General features: G+C 44.0%; 1 protein-coding gene across 2 annotated transcripts in view; it reads left to right on the top strand.

Annotated features, from left to right (window-relative positions):
• Nucleotides 1-1675: 1675 nt before the first annotated feature.
• Nucleotides 1676-21012, top strand: part of TMCC3 (transmembrane and coiled-coil domain family 3) — a 60628-nt gene continuing 41291 nt past the window's right edge. Inside the window, exon 1 of one of the 2 annotated variants that reach the window (XM_030323402.1) lies at nucleotides 1676-1786. In XM_030323402.1, coding sequence (XP_030179262.1) covers nucleotides 1709-1786 — 78 coding nt within the window. In that variant the 5' untranslated portion in view covers nucleotides 1676-1708. Of the gene's footprint in view, nucleotides 1787-2291; nucleotides 2679-21012 lie in introns of those variants that run through there. The other variant, XM_030323403.1, reaches the window with a different exon arrangement.

The raw sequence follows: 21012 nt of genomic DNA, 5'->3' as shown, positions 1-21012 counted from the left end.
ACTTTATTGGAATGGCTCTTCCTGCTTTACTGACTTAGGACTGTGCCTCCCCTCCCCAAGAGTCAGGCTTGAACTCAGGAGGGCTGCTGCTCATGGGAGTAATTCATCCATTCACAGGTATAAATTGAAGCACCTAGTATGTGGCCCTTCTCCTGCCATCAGTTTCTTGTCGGTTTCCCTCGTTTCTTGTTTATCCTCTCAGAAAAATATGCCTTGCATATATAAGCCTATACATATATTCTGTTTTTACATAGATGGTAGGATACTGTGTATGTTATTCTGCACATGACTTTCTTTCACTTAACCATGTATGTTAGAGATATTTCTGTGGCTATGCATAAAGGGCTGCTTCATTCTCTTACAGTTACCTAATACCCTACGGGATGTATATATCATAATTTACTTACTCTGTCTCCTTCTGAAGGACATTTAGGTTGTTCTCCTTTTGCAGTGGACTTCTAACCAGTGTCCCTTACACATCTCTAATCAGTCAGTGTTTCCCATGGCTATAAGATAGATGTCCTTAAACCTCCATCCTGATACTGTCGTTTTCCTGTTCAGAAACCTCCAGCAGCTGTCTAGCACCCACAGAAAAAACTGAACTTCTCCTTGAGGGTAAAGCCCAGCACCACCACATGGTCTCCACCTACTTTTCTGCTCGTGTCCTGTGCCTAAAGACACCCCCTAAACTGGTGACTTGAGGTTTTCCCAATGGACCTTTGTTTTTATGCTCAGTATTTTTCTTGTGCCTGCAAGACCTTCCCCCTAAACCCTTTGAAGGGGAGGAGCATTTGCTTCCTTCCTTCTAGGCTTGTCACCTGTCCCCCCAAACCCCTCTTTGGAGCAGCTGCAATCTCAATATTTTCACTCAGTCTCCCACTAGTACACCCTTCCTAACCAAACCATAACTGGATGTTGGCTTAGGTAACATATTTCATTGTTCACTAGTCAGTGCTTTCTCTTGTAGACTCCAAATTTCTTGTGGGCAGGGACTATTCCCTGGAAATAGGGAATACTAATATGAAAAGATGTATCTTGACTTCCAAGTAACTTCCACATAAAATAGTGAGCCAGATACACAAAATTAAAATACACAACACCATAGACCTTTGTTTAAATGGGAGTGTGCTCAGTGGGATAAGAAAAACATGGACTTAAAAAAAAAAAAAAAAAAATCTCTGGTCCCTGCCCCAGGGTGTGGCACATGGTAGATGCCCAGTAAGTGCATGTTGAGTAATAGAATAACATAAAAGAAAGCATTTAAGGCAAGCCTCAACGTCTTGCCAAAAATCCACCTTTTATCATAAACATACAAATAAGCCCACAGATAGGGTAGATGTCAATCAAATTTTGAAGGAAACGAGGCCAGGGTGGGAGAGGGTGGATTCAAGTTTCAGCAAGGGAGGGAGGCGGAGAAGTTGCACCCGGGCAGGGTCTTGGGCCCTGCGGGTGGGCAGGGGGAGGCGGGGAGAGGGGAAGGGGGAGGAGACTCTGGCGTCCCTGCCCCGCCTCCCCCACCCCCTTTCCCACCCCCACCCCCAGCAGCGGCGGCGGCGGCGGCGCAGGGCGGCCGCGCGGGTGTCGGCAACAGCTGCAGCAGCCCGCGCCGCCCCCTCGGCCGCGGCTCCCCGGGCGAGCCGGAGCACGGTCGGCGGCTCGTGGCGCGGCGGCCGGGGGAGACGGGAAAGTTGCCGGCGCGAGCGCCGACATGCCGGGCAGCGACACGGCGCTCACCGTGGACCGGACCTACTCCGACCCGGGCCGGCACCACCGCTGCAAGAGCCGGGTGAGAGGCGCGGGCAGGGCGGCGGTGGGGGCGCCGCGCCGAGGGGCGAGGCCGGGTGGGCTTCGGCTCCGGTGTTAGCCAACTCTCGCTCCCCGCCTCTCTCCCCTCCCCTGCTGCCACGGGTCCGCGCCGAAGGGCCCGGGAAGGGTGAGGGGCGTCGGAGCCCGGGTCGGGGGCAGAGCAGAGCCGGGCCCGCCGTACCCCGCCCTCCGCCGCTGCTCGGTCCCCGCTCGCCTGCCGGACCCGGGCGCCCGGTCTCCCCGACGGCCCCGCGCTCCGCCGCCCTCCGCCAGGGAGCGCCCGCCTCGCGGCGCCCGGACGCGAGGGAATCCCGCCAGCCGGGGCCCCGCCGGGACGGCTCGCTCGCCCTCCTGACCGCCGGTGCTGCCCGCGCCTCCCCGGCACTCGGGGTTGCGGGCGCGGGGCAGAGGCGGCGGGCCGGCTTCCCGGTCTCGCGCGGCGGCCGCCCCGACTCCGCCCGAGTGAAAAGTCAGCCTTCGCGCCGCCGTCCCGGAGTTCCCAGCCGTGCCGAGCGGGCGCCCTCTCCATTGTTTGCAGTGTAATTTGCTGTTGCTGATTTTGGCTGTGGGCGAAAATAGCTCTCAGAGCAAGCAGCAGAGACGAGCCCTGTAGTGCTTCGAGATGAAGACGGAGGCCGCAGCCTGAGTGCCGGTCCCTCCCGGGAGCGGACGCCCCCGTGGGCTCGGGAAGGTGGGGGGGACCTTGGCTCTCCCGGGCAGTTCGGCCCTCGGCGTGCCGTCCTCCCCTTGAGAAACCGCAGGTCCTCCACCCTGGCACTTGTTCTGGCGGAGGAACCTGGAGTTGTGCTTTGCTAACTACTCGTTCGAGATCGCAGCATTTGAGTGTCAGCCTCCCTGTATGAAGTCCACAGGTAGAGTTTTGCTCAAATTCTGGCCTGTCATCTCCCGAGGTCGAGAGGCCACTGGATGGGAAAAGCAGCAGTAGTGACAAATGCAGTTCGGCCTGTGTTGCAGGATTTGGGTGTTTAATCACAATTCGGAGAACTAATCAGTTATCCTATAAGTGAAGTAACTAGTTCCTGTTTTCCTTTTTTCCTTTAGTATCTTGTTAATCGAGTTAACAGAATTGAATTTACAGAATCGAGTTACAGATTGAATTTATTTGGTGGAGTAATACTTACGTCCTGCAGCCACTTCACGCTCCTCCACTCCCCAAGAGAATTCTTATGTTCTGCACTTTAGTTTTTTATTGGGGTGTAGCTGACATTGTTTTGTTTTGTTTTTTTTAACATACAATGTTGTATTTAGTTTCAGGTATACAGAATAGTGAGTGATTCGACAGTTACAGTACAAAATGTTCACCATGACATGTTTTGCATTTTCTTTAAAAGTTCTGTAGCAGTTTGTTATGAAAATGACCATGAACTCCATTTGGAAGAAAACATTGGTGAAAGATCATTGGTTACCTACAGTTAGAAATTTTTGGAAGGATGTCTGCTGGTTAACACAGAGTTAACCAGGAAGAAAGGTGAAGATCTTTTTCTAATGCATTTGTAATTGGAGGAGTCTATTAATGTTTCAGTTGACAGAAGAAATTTCAGACTTGAAAAAAAGTGTGGAAGCTTGGTTTCTCTTGTCACAACTGTGATAATCTTTGTGTAAACAACAAGATTAGTAATCTTTGAGGGATGGGTGGCTCATTGTGAGCTCATTTAAGCGATTTGGCAAAACTGAACCTTTGCAAAACCGCTCTTCGTATTCTGTGAAATGGTGCTGATAGAGTTCCCACCTGAGCTACCTAGATGGAAAGTGGCAAAGCAAACATGTAACTTAACTGCAGGCTTAGTTTGTCTCCGTTTCTGCCCGTGTTCCATTTCCACACACCCCTTTTCTGTTAAAGTACCACAACCTTATGCGAAAGGGGTTTCTTCTTTTCTTGAAAATTCTACAGGTGATGTTATAGTTACTACATTGTTTTGTTAGCATGGGACCCCTGATTTTTTGTTTTTATTTTTTAAAATTTATTTATTTATTCAGAGGGTTGCGGGGGAGGGGCAGAGGCTGAGGGAGAGAGAGAATCCCAAGCAGGCTCTGCCATGCCCTGACACGGGGCTCGATGTCACCAACGGCCAGATCATGACCTGAGCTGAAATCAAGAGCCAGTGTTCAACCAGCTGAGCCACCCAGATGCCCCGACACCTGCTTTTTAAAATAGATTGTGTATTAAATCTGAGTTAGACATTATATGTACTGAGTATGCTAAATTAGCTCATTGGGCAAATGAAGTCTAGTGAGGACTAGAGGAACTCAGACCAAGGAGGACTAGAACTCTAATAGACAGAGATGACACATTCTGTTGCAATGATGCTGCGATCCCTGTGTAAACTTTCTGACTGTCTACTTTTAGGGTTTTGCTGTTGAGGTGGCAAGGAATAGAACTGGAGGAAATTTTGTAAACGCCTCTAACTTTTCTCAGGTGAGGCTGATGTAATTTTGAGTCTGTCCTTAAGGCTGCAGTAAGCCTGCTGTGATGAAGGGAAAGTACCAGCAGTCTTCTGTGTGGAAGGTATTTATCCCATCAGATGATTCTAGCTCCTGTTTTGTGGAACTCATTTAGAGTTAACAATAAAGACGTATTTTCTTTACACTCAGAAAACATGTGAGGCAGAAGGAGAACATCTGGCAGTATTAGGGTTTAATTTCTTGATGTCACCTTCCCCTTGGCAATAAACTGTCTAGTACAGGATTTTATGAGAACCTTTTTGTGGACTCTTGGTAAATTAGCTCACCTAAAAATACTATGAGGAGAACTGGAGGTGCATGTGAGGAGTTGATTAGCCTTTCAGAGACAGGCAGTTTCCTCCCAGGAAGGCTCTAAGACTCTAAGAAATCAAGTTCTTGGTTACTGAATGGTCATTTTTTAAGTTCAAAACTAACACCGTGTTGAGATAACAGGAAACATACACATCTCTCTGGGTGAGCTTGGTTAAGCCTTTGAGACTAGAATAATAATGAGGCAGTGTACTATTTTAACATTGCAGAAATCTATTTTTACAGCCAGGTGGATTAACCTAGATATCTTACCCCCCTCCCCCCGCCCGCAGTGAAAATGTAATATAACTAATGAATTCCATGATTATCTCTAAGCTGACAAGTCAGGATCATTCACAGTTTTAAGCTTAATCTGTGTAGAACTCAGAAATGATGCATGTTAACTCAACACACAAAATATTCCCCTACTTTAAAAGAAAGCATGCATAATTAGAATCCTACCTTTTTTTGTGCCCTAGATAGTTAAAGCCTGTCATCATTTTAAGAACACAGTCAGTCTGCTTTGCTCTAGATTAACTGGTTTTTATTAATTATGTGTGAATCAAATTTTTGTTCTAACTTTAGATGTTATAAAATGCCACTTTGAGCCACTTGTGGATAGTGGTCAGCAGCTAGGAATCTCCAGTCTTGTGACCTGGATCATATCCCGGCTCTTCACATTTCCCAACTGAGTGACCACTGGGGCAAGGTCTAACCTCTCTGAGTCTCCAGTTCCCCATCTGTAACAGAGGTGATAATAGTCCCTACTTCAGGGAGTGAGTGCATCATGAGTCTTCAGTAAGAGAGCATTTGTTAAAAACAAAAAGAAGAGAAAAGAAAGAAAGAAAGAAATGACTAACAGAATCGCTCGTCATCCTGAGTACTTACCTTCTGTCCATCTCTAATCTGTCAGCCGTCCCACTGGGCCTTTCTTTGACATTTCTCTGGAATTGGTTCCTTTCTCCAATGTCCCCAGTCATCTCCCACCTTAGTTTAGCCACTTATGACCTCTGGAAGAGAGAATGGTGTATTCGCTTCCTCATTGCTCTATGATTTCATCAGCCCCTATTCCATCCTGCCCCCAAGGGCCAGAGTATTCTGCCTACAGAACTGCTTTCCTTAGGCTACCCCCCAGAAGGCAGGTCTTGCACTAGTGATGCCATGTACCCTATAATCATTCTCTGTCTTAGTTTCCTCTTCTACACCCTAGGGGTGTTACGAGGAATAAATGCAGTAACATCTATAAAATGTCTGGTACCCAGAAAGAACCCAGTAGATGGTAGCTATTTTTGATGTTTTTTTTTTGTTTTGTGTTTTTTTGTTTGTTTTCTTGAGAGAGAAAGAGCCTGAGCTGGAGAGGGGCAGAGAGAGAGAGAGAGAGAGAGAATCCCAAGCAGGCTCTGTGCTCAGTGTGGAACCCGTCACGGAGCTTGATCTCACCACCGTGTGATCGTGACCTGAGCCAAAATCAAGAGTCAGATGCTTAACTGAACCACCCAGGCGCCCTTAGATGGTAGCCATTTTTGTTATTACTGTATGAGAAGTGATCATAAGCTTCAAAATGGGAAAACTGCTAATTTTGTGAATAGAATAGATTCTTGCATTTTTAGCGTTTTGTTCCTCCTCTGTGATACACGTTCCTTATCACATTGATTGTTTACATATTTGTCGCTATGTTTATAAACTGTAGACACTGGCACTTTGGGAACAAGAGCTTTCATTCATTCTACAGATGCTTGCTGAGCACCTTTTATATGCTAGCTGCTATTCTAGGCATCAGGAATATAATGGTGAATGAAACAGCCTCTCTCTGGAAGCTTAATTGTATTTTGTTTTGTGATTGTATTTTATTTAGACTAGCGGCCCCAGGAAATACCCTCCTATTTTACAGGAGGAAATGATAGTAAGTATAGGAGTCTCTAACATCTGAAATAAAACCTGTGTTGGGCACGGTGGCTACCTGTAGTACCTACATGTGTAAGTGTTCTGTGGTTTGGAAATAGATCCTGAGTTGCCTGATGAGTAATGGCCAAAAGCATTCAAGAAGAGGCTGTCCTAGCCCTTCTCAGAGTGGAAGTGGTTGGGCAGTGATGTAATAAGTTGATGATCGCATGCTTACTTCCTGGGCAGGAACAAAAGTGAGTGGGAACAGACTTCCGTCTCGGGGGGGGGGGGGGGCCCTGACCTGGTGAAGGGGTAAACTGAGTAGTTTGTGAGTCCACCTTTAATCAGTGATGCATTATACTCCGAAGAGTTCATTTACAAGCACGGCGAATAATGATGAGTGCCTCAAGTCCGATTTGTCTGAAATTCAGGACGGATAGGTTGATGTAGGGTGTGTATTTCGAGCTGGGCTGTGCTGCTGGCTCACCGGTTCTCCCTTCAGAGGAGAGCAAACTGCCAGCCACCAGCACACCCGCTTGTCACATCCGCTGTCGAATACCGAGACAGCTGCTCCCAAGTTGGATGGCAAGATGTGTTTTGCTTCAGAGCCACTGCCTGAATTTCCAGGGCTGCTCTTAAGGTCAGAAACCAGCCTGATCTTTCTGGATGGAAATTGCCCATGTCTTGACTTAGGACAGGCTGCAGCGTTCAGCCCTGCTGTTTCCTTATTGCATTTTTAAGTTGTTAGTGGAGGGAGTTGGTGAGAGAGAAGGAAGAGAACCATGAATCACTCTACTGTGAATCAGAATGAGGACTTTACATTCCTTGGAAAAGGAACATCAGGATATATGATCTGTGCGTGATCCAACTGCTTCCATTGGATTGGGGAAAGGGGGGTGCTACCGAAGGAAAACGGTGTATTTGTTGATTATTCCTCTGTAAGGAGGCAAAAAGAACATAAATGAAAAGTGCAGGAACAATGTTAACAGCCAGCATGTGCCAATTCCTTACTGTATACCAGCCACAGTGTTAAGCACTTCGAATGCACTGTCTCCTTAATCCTCACAAAGCTTATTTATAGTTCCATTTTACAGGTGAAGAAGTTGAGGCCTGGGCAGTTTAAATGATCTGTCCAGAGTCTCGTGGCGGTTTGGAAATGGTAGAGCTAAGATTTGGTGAATCCAGATCTAATTGCAGAACTTGCATTTTAACCACTTCCCGTCTTCTGTCTCAGATGAATACTGGAAAGCAGCTCAGTCTCAGTAAACCTGTCTGGTCCTTGTGAAGACGGTTGCGTTCAACTTCTGCAGGGTGCCTAGCCAAATTGTGTTTGGGATTCTTATGACACAGCACTTTGCCAGTCTTTGGTGTATATAGTCTTATGTGCCTGGTAAACTTTTGTTGAATGAATGGTGTAGAGTGATAATTTATGAACTTTTTACGATGCTTCCAGTACAAGATTCTTGCCACTATTTTGGAGAAGTCTTAAAGGCTGTTAAATAAGCTCGTGATTTAACAACATCAGGAAAAAGGGGCGCTTGGGTGGCTCAGTCAGTTAGGGGTCTGACTCTGACTCAGGTCATACTCTCGTGGTTCATGAGTTTGAGTCCCATGTCAGCCTCTGCGCGGACAGTGCCGGACCTGCTTGGAATTCTCTCTCTCCCTCTGTCTCTGCCCCCACCCCACTTGTGCTATCTCTCTCTCTCTCTCTCTCTCAATAAATAAGTGAATAAACAAACAAACCTAAAAAAATTTAAAATGATTATCAGTAAAGAACCATCTTCTAGCCTGGTGTTTGGTCTCCAGAACGTGAGCAATTGAAGGATATAACAAGGGCGGTTCTTCTTGTGACAGTCTGGTCTCAATCTGGCCTCTGCAGATCTCCCAGTAGAACTTTAGCTTCTCTGGACTGATGGCATATGCTTCTCACTATGTGAGGCAGAGTATTGGGAAGTAGACCCAAAGGTTTTAACCTGTTAGAACTGGAAGGGGATTTAGTCATGAACTGCAGAGCTTTCCCTTTGTGGGAGTAGAAAAGTGACAGCAGCCAGACTGTAACCAGTCAAACCACGTAACTAATGCTGGCTGACTAGGACTAACCATTATACCAGTCTCTGTCTTAAGAGAATTCCTTAATAGAAAACTGCTTTAAATATTTTTAGATACCAAGCTAATTGCTAAGTTATATGGGATAAATATCTTGAAATTTAAGTAGATGGAGAAATTTGGAATTATTTTCAGTAGAGATTTAATTGGTGAACAGATTTTACCTTTTGTGAATTTTCTAGGTGGAAAAAAAGTGAATTTGGATGATGTAGTGTTAGGCCATCATCTTCATGAACTTGTAGTTTTTTTTATTAAAACATTTTTTAAAAATATTTATTTTTGAGAGCGTGAGAGTGAGCAGGGGAGGGGCAGAGAGAAAGGGAGACACAGAATCCAAAGCAGGCTCCAGGCTCTGAACACAGAGCCTGATACGGGGCTCGAACTCGTGAACCGTGACGTCATGACCTGAGCCACAGTCCGGTGCTTAACCAACTTAGACACCTAGGCGCCCCTGGAAATTTTTGGTGGGACTAGGGTGAGGAGGGTGTGACATTTCATACATCAGACTATGTAGCTGCACTAGATGTTTTGCTACTTTTAAAAATCACCTTTTCTGATTTTATTGTTGTTTCCCCTCCATCCACTCCTAAAGTGAAGTTTTGCAAAATGAATTCATCTTTGTCTTTACCTTCCACTGTTGGGATAGGATATTGGGGAAAACACATGTGCCAGATGTGTAAGTCACAGAGCACATTATATATACATTTAACTTAGAATGCAGACCTCTGAAGCTTTCTGTTCCTGTGAGACTCTAATTGAGGGCATCTTCCAGCACCAGGTGTTTTTAGCATACGTAATTTTCATGCAACGTAGCCCCTAAACAAACCAGAAACATCATCTGGTTCTTAGCCAAAGAAACAATCATCTGCCCCCACACTGGGAGGAAGACAGGGGTAGAGTCGGTCGGGCACATTGCCCGTCCTCAGAGAAGCGCCTCCCCCAAGGGAAACTATGTGAATTCTGCCTTCCAGGCCAGGAAGTAAGGTGTGGCTTCACATAATAGAAGACGTTACCACTTGGATGTTCCACAGGCACCTCAAAGTCTACGTGTCTGACTTCATTCATTCTCCCAAGTCCCCCCACCTGGATAATACTTTCCCTGTGCAGTGTATTCCCAAACCCGATGTTTGGGAGCTCCCTCAGCCCCTCCCCTTACCCCCCACATCCAGTGGTTTACTTATTAGGTTTTCTCAACCACTGTTTCCTCTTGATCCCCGGCATCACTGTCTTAGTTTACTTCAGGATTTGAAGATGAGTGAAGGGTTAAGATGGACTAGGGAGTCAAACCTGAATGTCCGTCCTCCACTTACCAGGCGTGTGAACAACCAGGAGAAATGGTGTTAGGAAACCCCTCGAGGCGTTTATTGTTCTGACATTGAGTCACTCGTTGTCTGCCACAGAGTTCCCCAAACCTCACTCATTCCCACACCTACACAGAGCTTTGTACCACCTGTACTATTATTTACTTAATATTTCCATATCCATTCACTCCTTCAAACTTTTTTATTTTTAAAGTATCAGTGTTCCTATTTTAGCTAAATATTGTCTGAGCCCCCAAGGCCTGCAGTTTGAGATTAAGAATATTAGCAAATGCTGGAGCTTTCCTAGAGCGCTGTTAGCACTGAACAGAGACTTTCTCCTGGATGAATCACCTGCATGGCCTTGAGGGTTGTTTTCAAGGAAGTTACTGGCTCACTGTGATTCTGTGTTACTGCTTTCTTTTCATGCCACCTAAAATAATTCAGAATCCTTTTGGAAAACACTGGTCTTAATGTATCATCTCTTCTCATTCTTTTAGAAATACTTCTTTTAGACCCACGACTTAGAAGATGCTTAGAAATATTTTTTCATGGCTGGTGAAAATTTGAGTGTTTGGAGGTGAACAGAAACCCACTCTAGTGATTTGAAGGCAGCCTTGTCTGGGTGGGAATACTTGCAAGAGGTTGGAAAAATGAAAGACGTACCTGTTCCAAGCCAGATGTCTCATCTTCTGACGACCTGAGAGAAACTGAGGGGCCACAGAAAGCCTTAGGCTAAAGAGTGGAATGTCAGAAAATAAGGACTCTGGGAATTTCAGGCAAGGACAGAAAGTGGGTGGCAATGAAATTTAAGCTCTCTGTTTTTCTGAAGTAAACTTGAATTTAATTAAGATGTGTATGTAGGCTTGTTGTAAGGAAATTAAATGGTGCCTTGAGCTGCAGCCTTCCATGGGAATTTTGATACAAGTGCTTGTCCAAAAATAAAGTAAGCCCTCAGTGAAAGCTCTGCTTTAGCACCTCAGCATATTTACTCCAGTGCGTGCAACTGTGTTGGGGCCAAAAGTCCCTTTTTTCTGTCTTTGTAAAGATACTGTGATCATCCAGAAGGCGTGGAACTCGATCTCAGATAGTCAGTGGTGTACTATTTTAATCTCACTAATTGGAACAGGTGGCCTGTATTTGAGACTGACTCTCTAGTTGGCACAGGTTTTAATTTATCTGAAAATATGAGGCCCATTCAGTAAGAGCTGTTCGGGCTGCGTATTGGCATCAGGCAAAGTGCTTGAAAGCTTCAACCATAAGCACAGAAGGCTGAGAGGAAGATTGAAGAAACGGAGCTTAATAGTTTGCTGCTTTGGTTCAGTTCTTCACTGTTGGGCGCAGAGCTAGTCAGTGGAACATGGTGGAGTGAAGCAGGTGCAGACGCTTGAGAGGGCCACTTGTAAATATTTCTCCCGATGAGGACAGTGTCTGAAGTGTCTCCTTTGAATCCACCCCACAAGATGGCATGGTTGAAGAGGACTTCACGCAGTCCTCCTGTTTTATAGGAATTAGCACATCTTCAGGCACGAGCTGAACAGTGTGCCCGAGTGACTCAGCTTACCTCAGGCGCTCAAGTTGAGATACTCTAAGACACCTCTGTTGACATCAGAGATAGTCTCTAGATTATAACTTCTTCAGAACTGGACCACTCCTTTTGGTTTTGTTTGGTTTTGAAACCGTCAACGTATGCTTTGCAAGGTGTCTTGTGAATCCTTCCTTTAAATCCTTCAAGAGGACAGAATGCCAGTTTCTTCCCCTGCCGCCCAGAGTCTCTCATCTGATCTTTGTCTTTCTTCCGCTCTCAGCCCTTGGAACTCTGGTATCCTTCTTTGTGGACTCCCATGGCTCCCCTCTGTGCCTGTGGACACCTGCTCCATCCTTTCACATGGGATGGTCGTGTTCTTTTTATCTACACATGGATCTCGGTACGCGGTTGGGGCTTTGTAAATACTGATGGAGTGAATGCGTGAATGTGGGTATGTTGCAAAATTGCACTATGGGACTTGAGAAGCTGGAAAAGATACTCTACTCTTGAGCCAGATCAGTGCAGGTCAGTCTACCTTATTTTAATTGCTGACAGGATTCCAGTTTATGGGTATTCCATAATCTATTTAATATGACTACCTTGTTGAAGGACACGTACATTGCTTCCAGACTACATTGCCTGTCCTTGGACATGCTCCTTGTGCACATATGAAGATTATATTAGTTAAGCTAAATTCTTTTTTCTTTAGAACAAATTTTTTTTTAATGTTTGTTTTTTTTTTTTTTTTTGAGAGAGACAGAGTGTGAGCGGTGGAGGGGCAGAGAAAGAGGGAGACACAGATTCCAGGCTCTGAGCTGTCAGCACAGAGCCTGACATAGGGCTTGAACTCACAAACTGTGAGATCATGACTTGAGCTGAGATCAAGGGTCGGACACTTAACCGACTGAGCCACCCAGGTGCCCATAGGCTAAATTGTTAAAAGTGGAATTGCTCAGCAAAGAGTGTATGTATTTAAAAAAAAAATTTTTTTTTAATGTTTATTTTTGAGAGAGAGAGACAGAGCATGAGCGGGGGAGGTGCAGAGAGAGAGGGAGACACAGAATCCGCAGCAAGTTCCAGACTCTGAGCTGTCAGCACAGAGCCCAATGTGGGGCTCGAACCCACAAACTGAGATCATGACCCGAGCTGAAGTTGGATGCTTAACCGAATGAGCCACCCAGGCCCCCCAGAGTATATGTATTTTAAATTATGATACTGCCGAATTGAACACTGTACCTCCTTTGTCACACGCTAGGAGCTAGGGGTACAGCAGTGAATGGAACTGATAAGAGTTTGTATACCCGTCAGTGTATGAGCATGCCTCAACTCAAAACTTTCTGACACAGTGTATTCTAAAATGTTTTGATCCTGACCGTCTGCTGCATGAAAACTGGTAGCTCGTTTTAATTTATATTTTTCCTGATAAAATTAGGTTGGTCATATTTAAACGTTTTTTATTTTGGAATAATGAGAGGCCCCCAGGAAATTGCAAAAAATAGTATAGGGATGTATCCCTCCCCCAGATTCTCCCAGTGGCTACATCTTATGTAACATACTACAAAAGGTTGATCATATTTTTGCATATTTCATCATTGGGCTGTGAACTGTTAATAAATTCTGGCCACTTATCTACTGGGTTATTAATCTTTTAAATTGTTCTGCAGAAGTTTTTTTTACTCCTTAAATAAGTTGTTTTGTCCACATATCTTCTCCAGTTTGTCATTCCTGACTCTATTTTTTATTATTGTGTAACAGATTACTATAGATTAGCAACCTAAAAACCTATGACCATGTCACAGTTTCCGTGGACCAGGAAGGCAGGTGCAGCCTATCCGCATCCTCCACGTTGTTCATGATAAGGTCTGGTTCATATTTATTCAGTGTTTGCTGTATGCATCCACTGCTCAGACTTCCATCAGGCTAAAATCAAGGTGTCAGCCAGGACTGCAGTCTAGTCCGTAGTCTCACTGGTTATTTACTGAATTAACATCCTTGCAGCTATAAGACTGTGGCCCTCAGCCCCAGAAGCTGCCCACTCGTCCCTGCCACTTGGCCCTCTCATAATGTGGTAGTTTGTTTTTTCAAGACCAATGGAACAACTCTCTTGCATTTTGTCTCTTCCTCTAGACCCTCTCTTAAAGGGTTTACCTGATTAGGCCAAGTATACCCAGATAATCCACCTTTTGATTTACCAAAGTCAGCTGATTAGGAACCTTAATTACATCTGCAAAATATTTTCATGTTTGCTGTATAATGTAACCTAATCTTGGGAGTGAAGCCTCCTTGTAGTCACAAGTCTTGCTCACACACAAGGGAAGGGTATCATAGGTTATGGATACCAGCAGGTGGGAATCTTGGGGACCATCTTAGGATTCTACCTACTACACTGTTTCAACAATATATTGCGTGTGTGCTGAGCATAGAGCCTAGCATGTAGCAAACAATGAATATTAATCAGACCTTGCCATAAAGATATATAAAAATTTGAGGGCTTGTAGGATTTGTATCATTCTTACAGTAGCCTTTAAGATTCTTTTAAAAACCCAAACACCGTGTTCTTCTAAGACATTTTATTTATGATTATTTTTATAAATTTTGTCTTTAGCCAATTTTTTACAATTTACGTAAACTCTGTCCCCAACATGAGGCTTGAACTCATGACCTCACCATCAAAGGTTGCATGCTGTGCTGCGTCAGCCAGGTGCCCCAATCTTTGGCCCATTTAGAATTTGTTTTCCCTTTAACAAGTCTATACATAAGTGACAGTTATTCCTCTATCATTTTTTGCATATTTACTTGCCTTTAAAATATACTGCTGTCCACATCTGTAGTTTTATTTTTAAAAATTTCTACTTTTTCTCTGGGTTTTAAAACTTTTTTAAAAAGACTAGTGAATCAAACTTTTTAATTTTGGTACATTTTTTCTGGATTGATATCCCCTTCCCTGCTCAAACCAGGATTGGAAATGAGCATTTTGAAAACTCTGGCTCATTCATTTAAGAAACTTTCAAACAGACATGATTCTAGTGCCATTTGTAGTAAGGAAAGACCAAAAGGTGGAGGGGAAGAGATGGTGAAGTTTGTTGTTTTTTTTAAAACATTTGCTTTCAGCTTTCTCTCTCGAACTAGATAATGCCTCTCAACAGGTTCTATTTACTGTAGAATCCTGACCTTCCACTCCATACTGTTACAGTATGAAGAATGTGTATTGTTGCTTCCTACACTGGCTTCGCTGCCCTCCTCACCTGTAGCTGACCATCCCAGCTGGAGAGATGGAAGGGCAGGGACTGGGCCCAGCTTCGTGCTCTGTGGGGCAGCAGGCCTCTTTCAGGCCTGCCCTCCTCTTTGTAAACACGGGTGCCCTCGTGCTATCCTCGTACTAGGACATTTAAGTTCATTTGTCACTCATGTTAGGATAATGAATTTAAGAAGAGTTTGTACCCAGCTTTTTAAAAAGTTTATTTGTTTATTTAAGGTTATTTATTTATTTTGAGAGAGAGAGAGAGTGTGTGGAAAGGGCAGAGAGAGAGAGAGAGAGAGAGAGAGAGAGAGAGAGAGAGAGAATCCCAAGCACGCTTCATGCCATCAATGTGGAGCCTGATGTGGGCTCGAACTCATGAACCGGGAGATCATGACCTGAGCCACCCAGACGCCCCAAGTTTATTGTTTTGAGAGAATGAGCGGGGGAGGGGCAGAGAGAGAGAGGGAGTCAGAGAATCACAAGCAGGCTCTGCGCTGTCATCGTGGACCTCGAGATCATGGTGGACCTCGAGATCATGACCTGAGCTGAAACCAAGAGTTGGACACTTAACCAGCTGAGCCACCTAGGTGCCCCAAGCTGTCCCTTTATTTGGCTTGATTATCCTTGTTTGTAAGTTACCCCTGTGGCTTGCTAAATATCACTAGGTATTTAGGGGTTGTTTTGTGCACGTATGTTAGTTATTGAGAGGTTCACCTGCCTTGTCATCTTCACATATGACACGGAAGGAGGTGAAAACTGTTGTGTGTGTCCAGAAACTAACACTTACCATTTCATAACCTGACCCAAGAGCATATTAATGGTGGAATGAATATGCCTTCATCGTGTGTGCTTTCATTTGAGAAAGGCATCATGTTTATAAAAGCCTCCTGACTTTAAGCAATTACCAAGTAATAATTTGTTGTATGAAGCCAGCCAAAGTTTACCTCCTATACTGAGCAATTTAGAGCTACTCCCTGAATTGGCATCTGTTGGGTAATCTCCTTCTTCTTTTTTTTAATGTTTGTTTATTTTTGAGAGCGAGCGAGCAGGGGAGGGGCAGAGAGAGGGGAACAGAGGGTCCAAAGCAGGCTCTGTGCTCACAGCAGTGAGCCTGATGTAGGGCCTGAACTCATGCACCATGAGATCATGACCCCAGCCGAAATTGGACACATAAACAACTGAGCCACTTAGGTGCCCTGAAGCAAGAGTCTTCTTTCAATCATTTATGTCCTGTGACCACCTTGAAGCCCCAAAGGCTCTTCTACCCAATCTTGGTCTGTTTTCAGCCCTCAGAAATGCTCTGTTATTTGGTGAGTGGGAGCACATTAAATCCTACCATTGAGAAATTTGACTAACAATGATCTGATGGCAAGAAAGTTTTTATCTATTGAGGGCTCAAATTAAGCTCTCATTTTTATTTTTATTTTATTAAATTTTTTTTGTTTGTTTGGAGCACCTGGGTGGCTCAGACGGACGGTGAAGCATCTGACTTCAGCTCAGGTCATAATCTCATGGTTTGTGGGTTTGAGCCCCACGTCGAGCCCTGTGCTGACAGCTCAGAGCCTGGAGCCTGCTTTAGATTCTGTGTCTCCTTCTCTGCCCCTCCCTTGGTCATGCTCTGTCTCTCTGTCTCTCAAGAATAAATAAACATTAAAAATTTTAAATAAAAGATTATTTTTTGTTTATTAATAAACTCTTCACTCAACATGGGGCTTGAACTCACAACCCTGAGATCAAGAGCCACATGCTCTATCGACTGAGCCAACCAAGTGCCCCTAAGATTTTTTTTTAAGTTTATTTTTATTCATTTTGAGAGAGAGTGTGTGCACACACACGCTGTTAGCACAGAGCCTAATTTCACGGTTTGAACCCATGAACTGTGAGATCATGACCTGAGCCAAAATTGAGCGTCAGAGGCTTAACGGACTGCGCCACACAGGTGCCCCATAAGATCTTATTTTTAAAGGAAGTCTTAGAGTCAGAATGAGAGCTCTTCAGCCTTGTTGCTGTTTGAGGACAGTTTTGCAAACTGAGCCCCACTCCAGCAGACGTTGTTGGGAGCTTTTATTTCTTTGGGCAAATAGGAAATGAATGAAATGGTTTTGTTTTACGTGGCTATCTTTAAATGTTGATACATTCTCAACCTTCTGTTTTGAAGTAATTTGTTGTACATTTGGGGTAATTTTAACGGTAACAGATTTGCTAAATAATACACATATTGTTGGAAGAGACTCTAAATCCATCTACAGAGATTATTTTTTCTGATACTTTGGACATTTCAGAAATCACAGTTTCTTTGTTAGTAAATAATTCTTTAAAATATTTGTTCCAGGGAGCCTGGATGGTTCAGTCGGTTAAGTGGCCAGCCCTTGATTGTGGCTCAGGTCATGATCTCAAGGTTTGTAAGATAAAGTCCCATGTTGGGCTCCATGCTGACAGTGCAGGGCCTGCTTTGGATTCTTTCTCTCCTCCTTTTTCTGACCTTCCCCTGCTCATGCTGTCTCTCTCAAAATAAATAAACATTAAAAAAACCGAAATAAAATATTTGTTCCTTAGTTTATTTATCCATTAGCCTAAAATGAGCCTGGATGTTTGTCTGGGGCAGCTAGCTTATTAAATTCTTGGTGGATTTTCATTTTCTTAAGTCTATGCTTGCTTGGGTATGTTCTCTGGAAGTAAATGCAGTGACATCAGATTCTCAGGTTATAAGGTAATGAAATGGCCCATCAGAAACCTCAGCTTATGCCATATTTAAAAAGTAAACCAGATCCACACAGGGGAGGATGTTCTGAGCATGAGGAAAACCGTATCAAATCATTAACCACATAGTTCTGGTTATATAGTAGACAGATATATTTTTAATTAGTAAATGAGTCAGACATGAAACAATTTTAAAAATATGATGCCCCTCTACCTGTGTCCTAGATTTAACAGATGGTAACATTTTGCCATGTTTGCATCCAATTGCTGCCACTTGTTAAGAAATAAATGGCCCCAGATACGGTTCTCCCTTCCAGTGTCCTCAGCGGTCTCCATAACCTGACACTGTTGTGCTTCATTCCTTTGCAAACTTTTATGCATTGGATGAACCCATAAGCAATATGTAATATTGTTTCTTGTATTAAATATTTATACACATGACATCTCTTTTGTAACTTGCTATTTTATTTTCACTTCCTATTTTTATTTTTTTTTTGTGGGGGGGGGTTAGCCTTTTTTTTTTTTTTTTGAAGTTCTATTTAAGTAATCTTTATACCCATGGTGGGACTCGAACTCACCACCCCAAGATCAAGAGTTGCATGTTCTTCTGACTGAGCCAGCCAGGCTCTCCCCAGCATGGTGTTTTTAAAATTTATCCTGCTTCATTCCCTTTTTTTTTTTTTAACTGCTGTACATTATTTCAGTATATGAATAAACCAAAGTGTGTATAGCCATTCTCCTCATGGTGGACAGGTAGCTTGATTCAGAGGTCTGTATACTGTGGGAGAGTCTCTCTGGGGAAGCTGCCTAGAAGTGACAGCACTGGGGCAGAGGAAAAAGAATATCTTCAACTTTACCATCTGTTCTTAAGTAGCTTTGTCAAGCACTTGTACTTATAAGAGTGATTTGTTAAAGCCCCGTTTTAATATCTCTCACAGGAAATTTTCATAATGATGCTAGATTTTGTATAGGTGTTAAGTAGTATTTGTTTCCAGTTTGTGTGCATTTTAACTTTGCCTGAAAGGAAATATAAAGTTATTTTGAATTTGCTGGTAGGCAGTTTTTCAGACGTTGTCAAGAATTTAGCCTTTCTTGTTAATGTCTATAAAAATTAATGTGTCAATATCTTATTTTTTGAGATATTATTTACATAGTAAATCTTCCCCTTTACGTGTTCAGTTACGTGAATTGTGACAAGCACAGTCTTGTAATCACCATCCAGTTAAGATACAGAATATTTCTCTCACCCCAGAAAATTCCTTTTTGTTCTTTTAGACCATCTTCTCTGCTGTCCCCAGCCCCAGCAGCCATTGGTCTGATTTCTATTCTTGAGTGCACTATAAATGGAATCAGTGTATAGCCTTTCTGAGTGTGGCTTCTTTCACTTAGCATAATGCTTTCTTTTTTTTCTTTCTTTCTTTCTTTTGAGAGCGAGAGCACAAGCAGGGGAGGGGCAGAGAGAGAGAGAGAGAGAGAGAGAGAGAGAATTCCTAACAGGCTCTGCACTGTCAGCGTGGAGCCCATTGTGGAGCTCGAACACATGAAGTGTGATATTATGACCTGAGCCAATCAGACGCTTAACTGACCTACCCAGGCGCCCCTCACTTAAGGATAATCCTTTTAAGATTACTTCATATGGCAAGGTGCTTAGGTGGCTCAGTCTGTTGAACATCAGACTCCTGATTTTAGTTTAGGTCATGATCTCAAGGTATGTGGGATCGAGCCCCGCCTCGGGCTGTGCACTGACAGCACAGAGCCTGCTTGGGATTCTCTGTTTCCCTCTCTCTGCCCCTCCCCTGCTTGTGCTCACTTGCTCTCTCTTTCAAAAATAAGTAAACTTAAAAAAAAGATTCTTTCATGTTGCCTGTGTTAGTGCTTTATTCCCCTTTAGTGATAAGTAGAATCAGTATATTTTTAGGAGTACTGAAGTATGCATGTATGAACAGAGAGGAAAAATGACTTAAATCCTGTGCCTCTCATGTGAGTGAATTTATGTTTTTCTCATGTCACTACCACAGTATGAAAAGTTTAGAGCATCCATTTCCACAGTACATTAATTTGTAATCCTGTTACCTTTTGAATGTTTCATTACTTCAGAATATTAAATTAAACGTGCATGAAATCAGGGCCGCTGTTCTGTGTCTTAGCCTAGGCTCTGTGGTCTTTGTATATTTGTACGTATTTCTTCGGGAGAAGTTCCACAACTTTCTTTGGAATGATTGTCAGTGGCAGGTGACCTGTAAAAAAGATGAAGAACCACTGGTCTCATGTAAGCTCTTGTTGCAGAATTAAAATCATCAGTTTATAGAAGTGTATGTATTGACATGTCAGTGGGTTGTGCTTTTGTGTCGATTGAAAGGGTTTACAAACTATTTGCACAGAAGACAGTCGTTTTTGTTTATGAAGTGGCATGTACAAATAGGATATTAGTAGAGCGAGCATAAGTAAGTTCTGCCAGCACCGTGACAGGCTTTACACGGGTTAAAACAATTCTTATGACAGTGCCGAATGGGAGTTGTCCTCATTCTGTGGTTGGAGAATGGAAGCCCAAACAGGTAAATGACTTGTGCAGGGTCATACAAGAAGTGTGGGACTTGAACCCAGCTTGGTTTGCATTCCAGAGCCTTCGTTCCTGACCATTAGGTGACCTGCTTCCACATCAGCGGGGACGGTGATAACAGACACCCAAGTGCAGACTACTGGTCACCTCTGGGTAGTAAAATGATGGGTGCTCTATTTTCTTTCCTCTGGCTTTCCCGTATTTTCATAGCTTTTCTAAAGCAAACATTTTGCAGTTGAATGTAGCTACGTGATGAGAACCTTTATCACGAGATGATAAATCACATTATTGGCCATAACTTTCTGATTTTCTCTTTGTTTTGCCCTGGATCTGGGGAAGGCTCAGCGGTCAAGACTCATGACTGCAGTGGTGGAAACCAGGACCAGGGCTGCACTGTTGATATCCCAAGCTTCGCACCCTAGAGCGTGGATCTAGAATTCTCCTCTGGCTTTTTTCTCCCACAGGGCCTGTTTGAAGCAGGGTAGACCCAAACTCCAGATCTTACCATAAAATGTGAGGTGCATCTGCTTTATCCCAAAGCCCCCTTCTTGTCCTGAGTGCTCCATTTTGTACCCAGTGCTCCTCTAGGCCCTGAGGTGACTCAGACGTGGGCAGTGCTCACAAAGAGCGCAGGCTGGGGAGGACAGCCTGCAGACGAATAATGATGGTGCTCTAGGGAGCCCTGGCCTCATGTGGACCCTTCTGGGAAGGACTGACCCAGAGCCCACCCCGAAGAAAAGAGTGGGTGTCCGCTGTTAAGCCTTTCTGGGCCACCGTCCCTTCTCACGCCCTGCTGCAGGGGCGTCCCTGGTAGTTGTTTGTAGGACACTATTGGCAGAGGAGGACAGATTTTTAAGTTCACCTCTGATTAGCCTTTTGGTACGTGTTTTGTGTCCATGCACGTCTGTGATATCCTTGTGCAGAGGAAACACTAAATCATGGGCGTCACAGAGCTGCTCTGATTTGACTCAGATGGAAGAAGGATGCTGCAGGAAAGGGAGGAACAGAGGTATTAATTGTCATGGCAACCAGCAGGTTTTTATAGTGGAACGTTGCCTTTGTAACCTTAAACCAGTCACCTTTTTTCTCACTAAAGAGAACAGACTGACGCAAACTT

The sequence above is a fragment of the Lynx canadensis genome, chromosome B4 (assembly GCF_007474595.2).
Source record: "Lynx canadensis isolate LIC74 chromosome B4, mLynCan4.pri.v2, whole genome shotgun sequence".
Classification (NCBI taxonomy): domain Eukaryota; kingdom Metazoa; phylum Chordata; class Mammalia; order Carnivora; family Felidae; genus Lynx; species Lynx canadensis.
The sequence above is the reverse complement of the archived record's forward strand: the minus strand, read 5'-3'. Positions and strand labels throughout refer to the sequence as shown.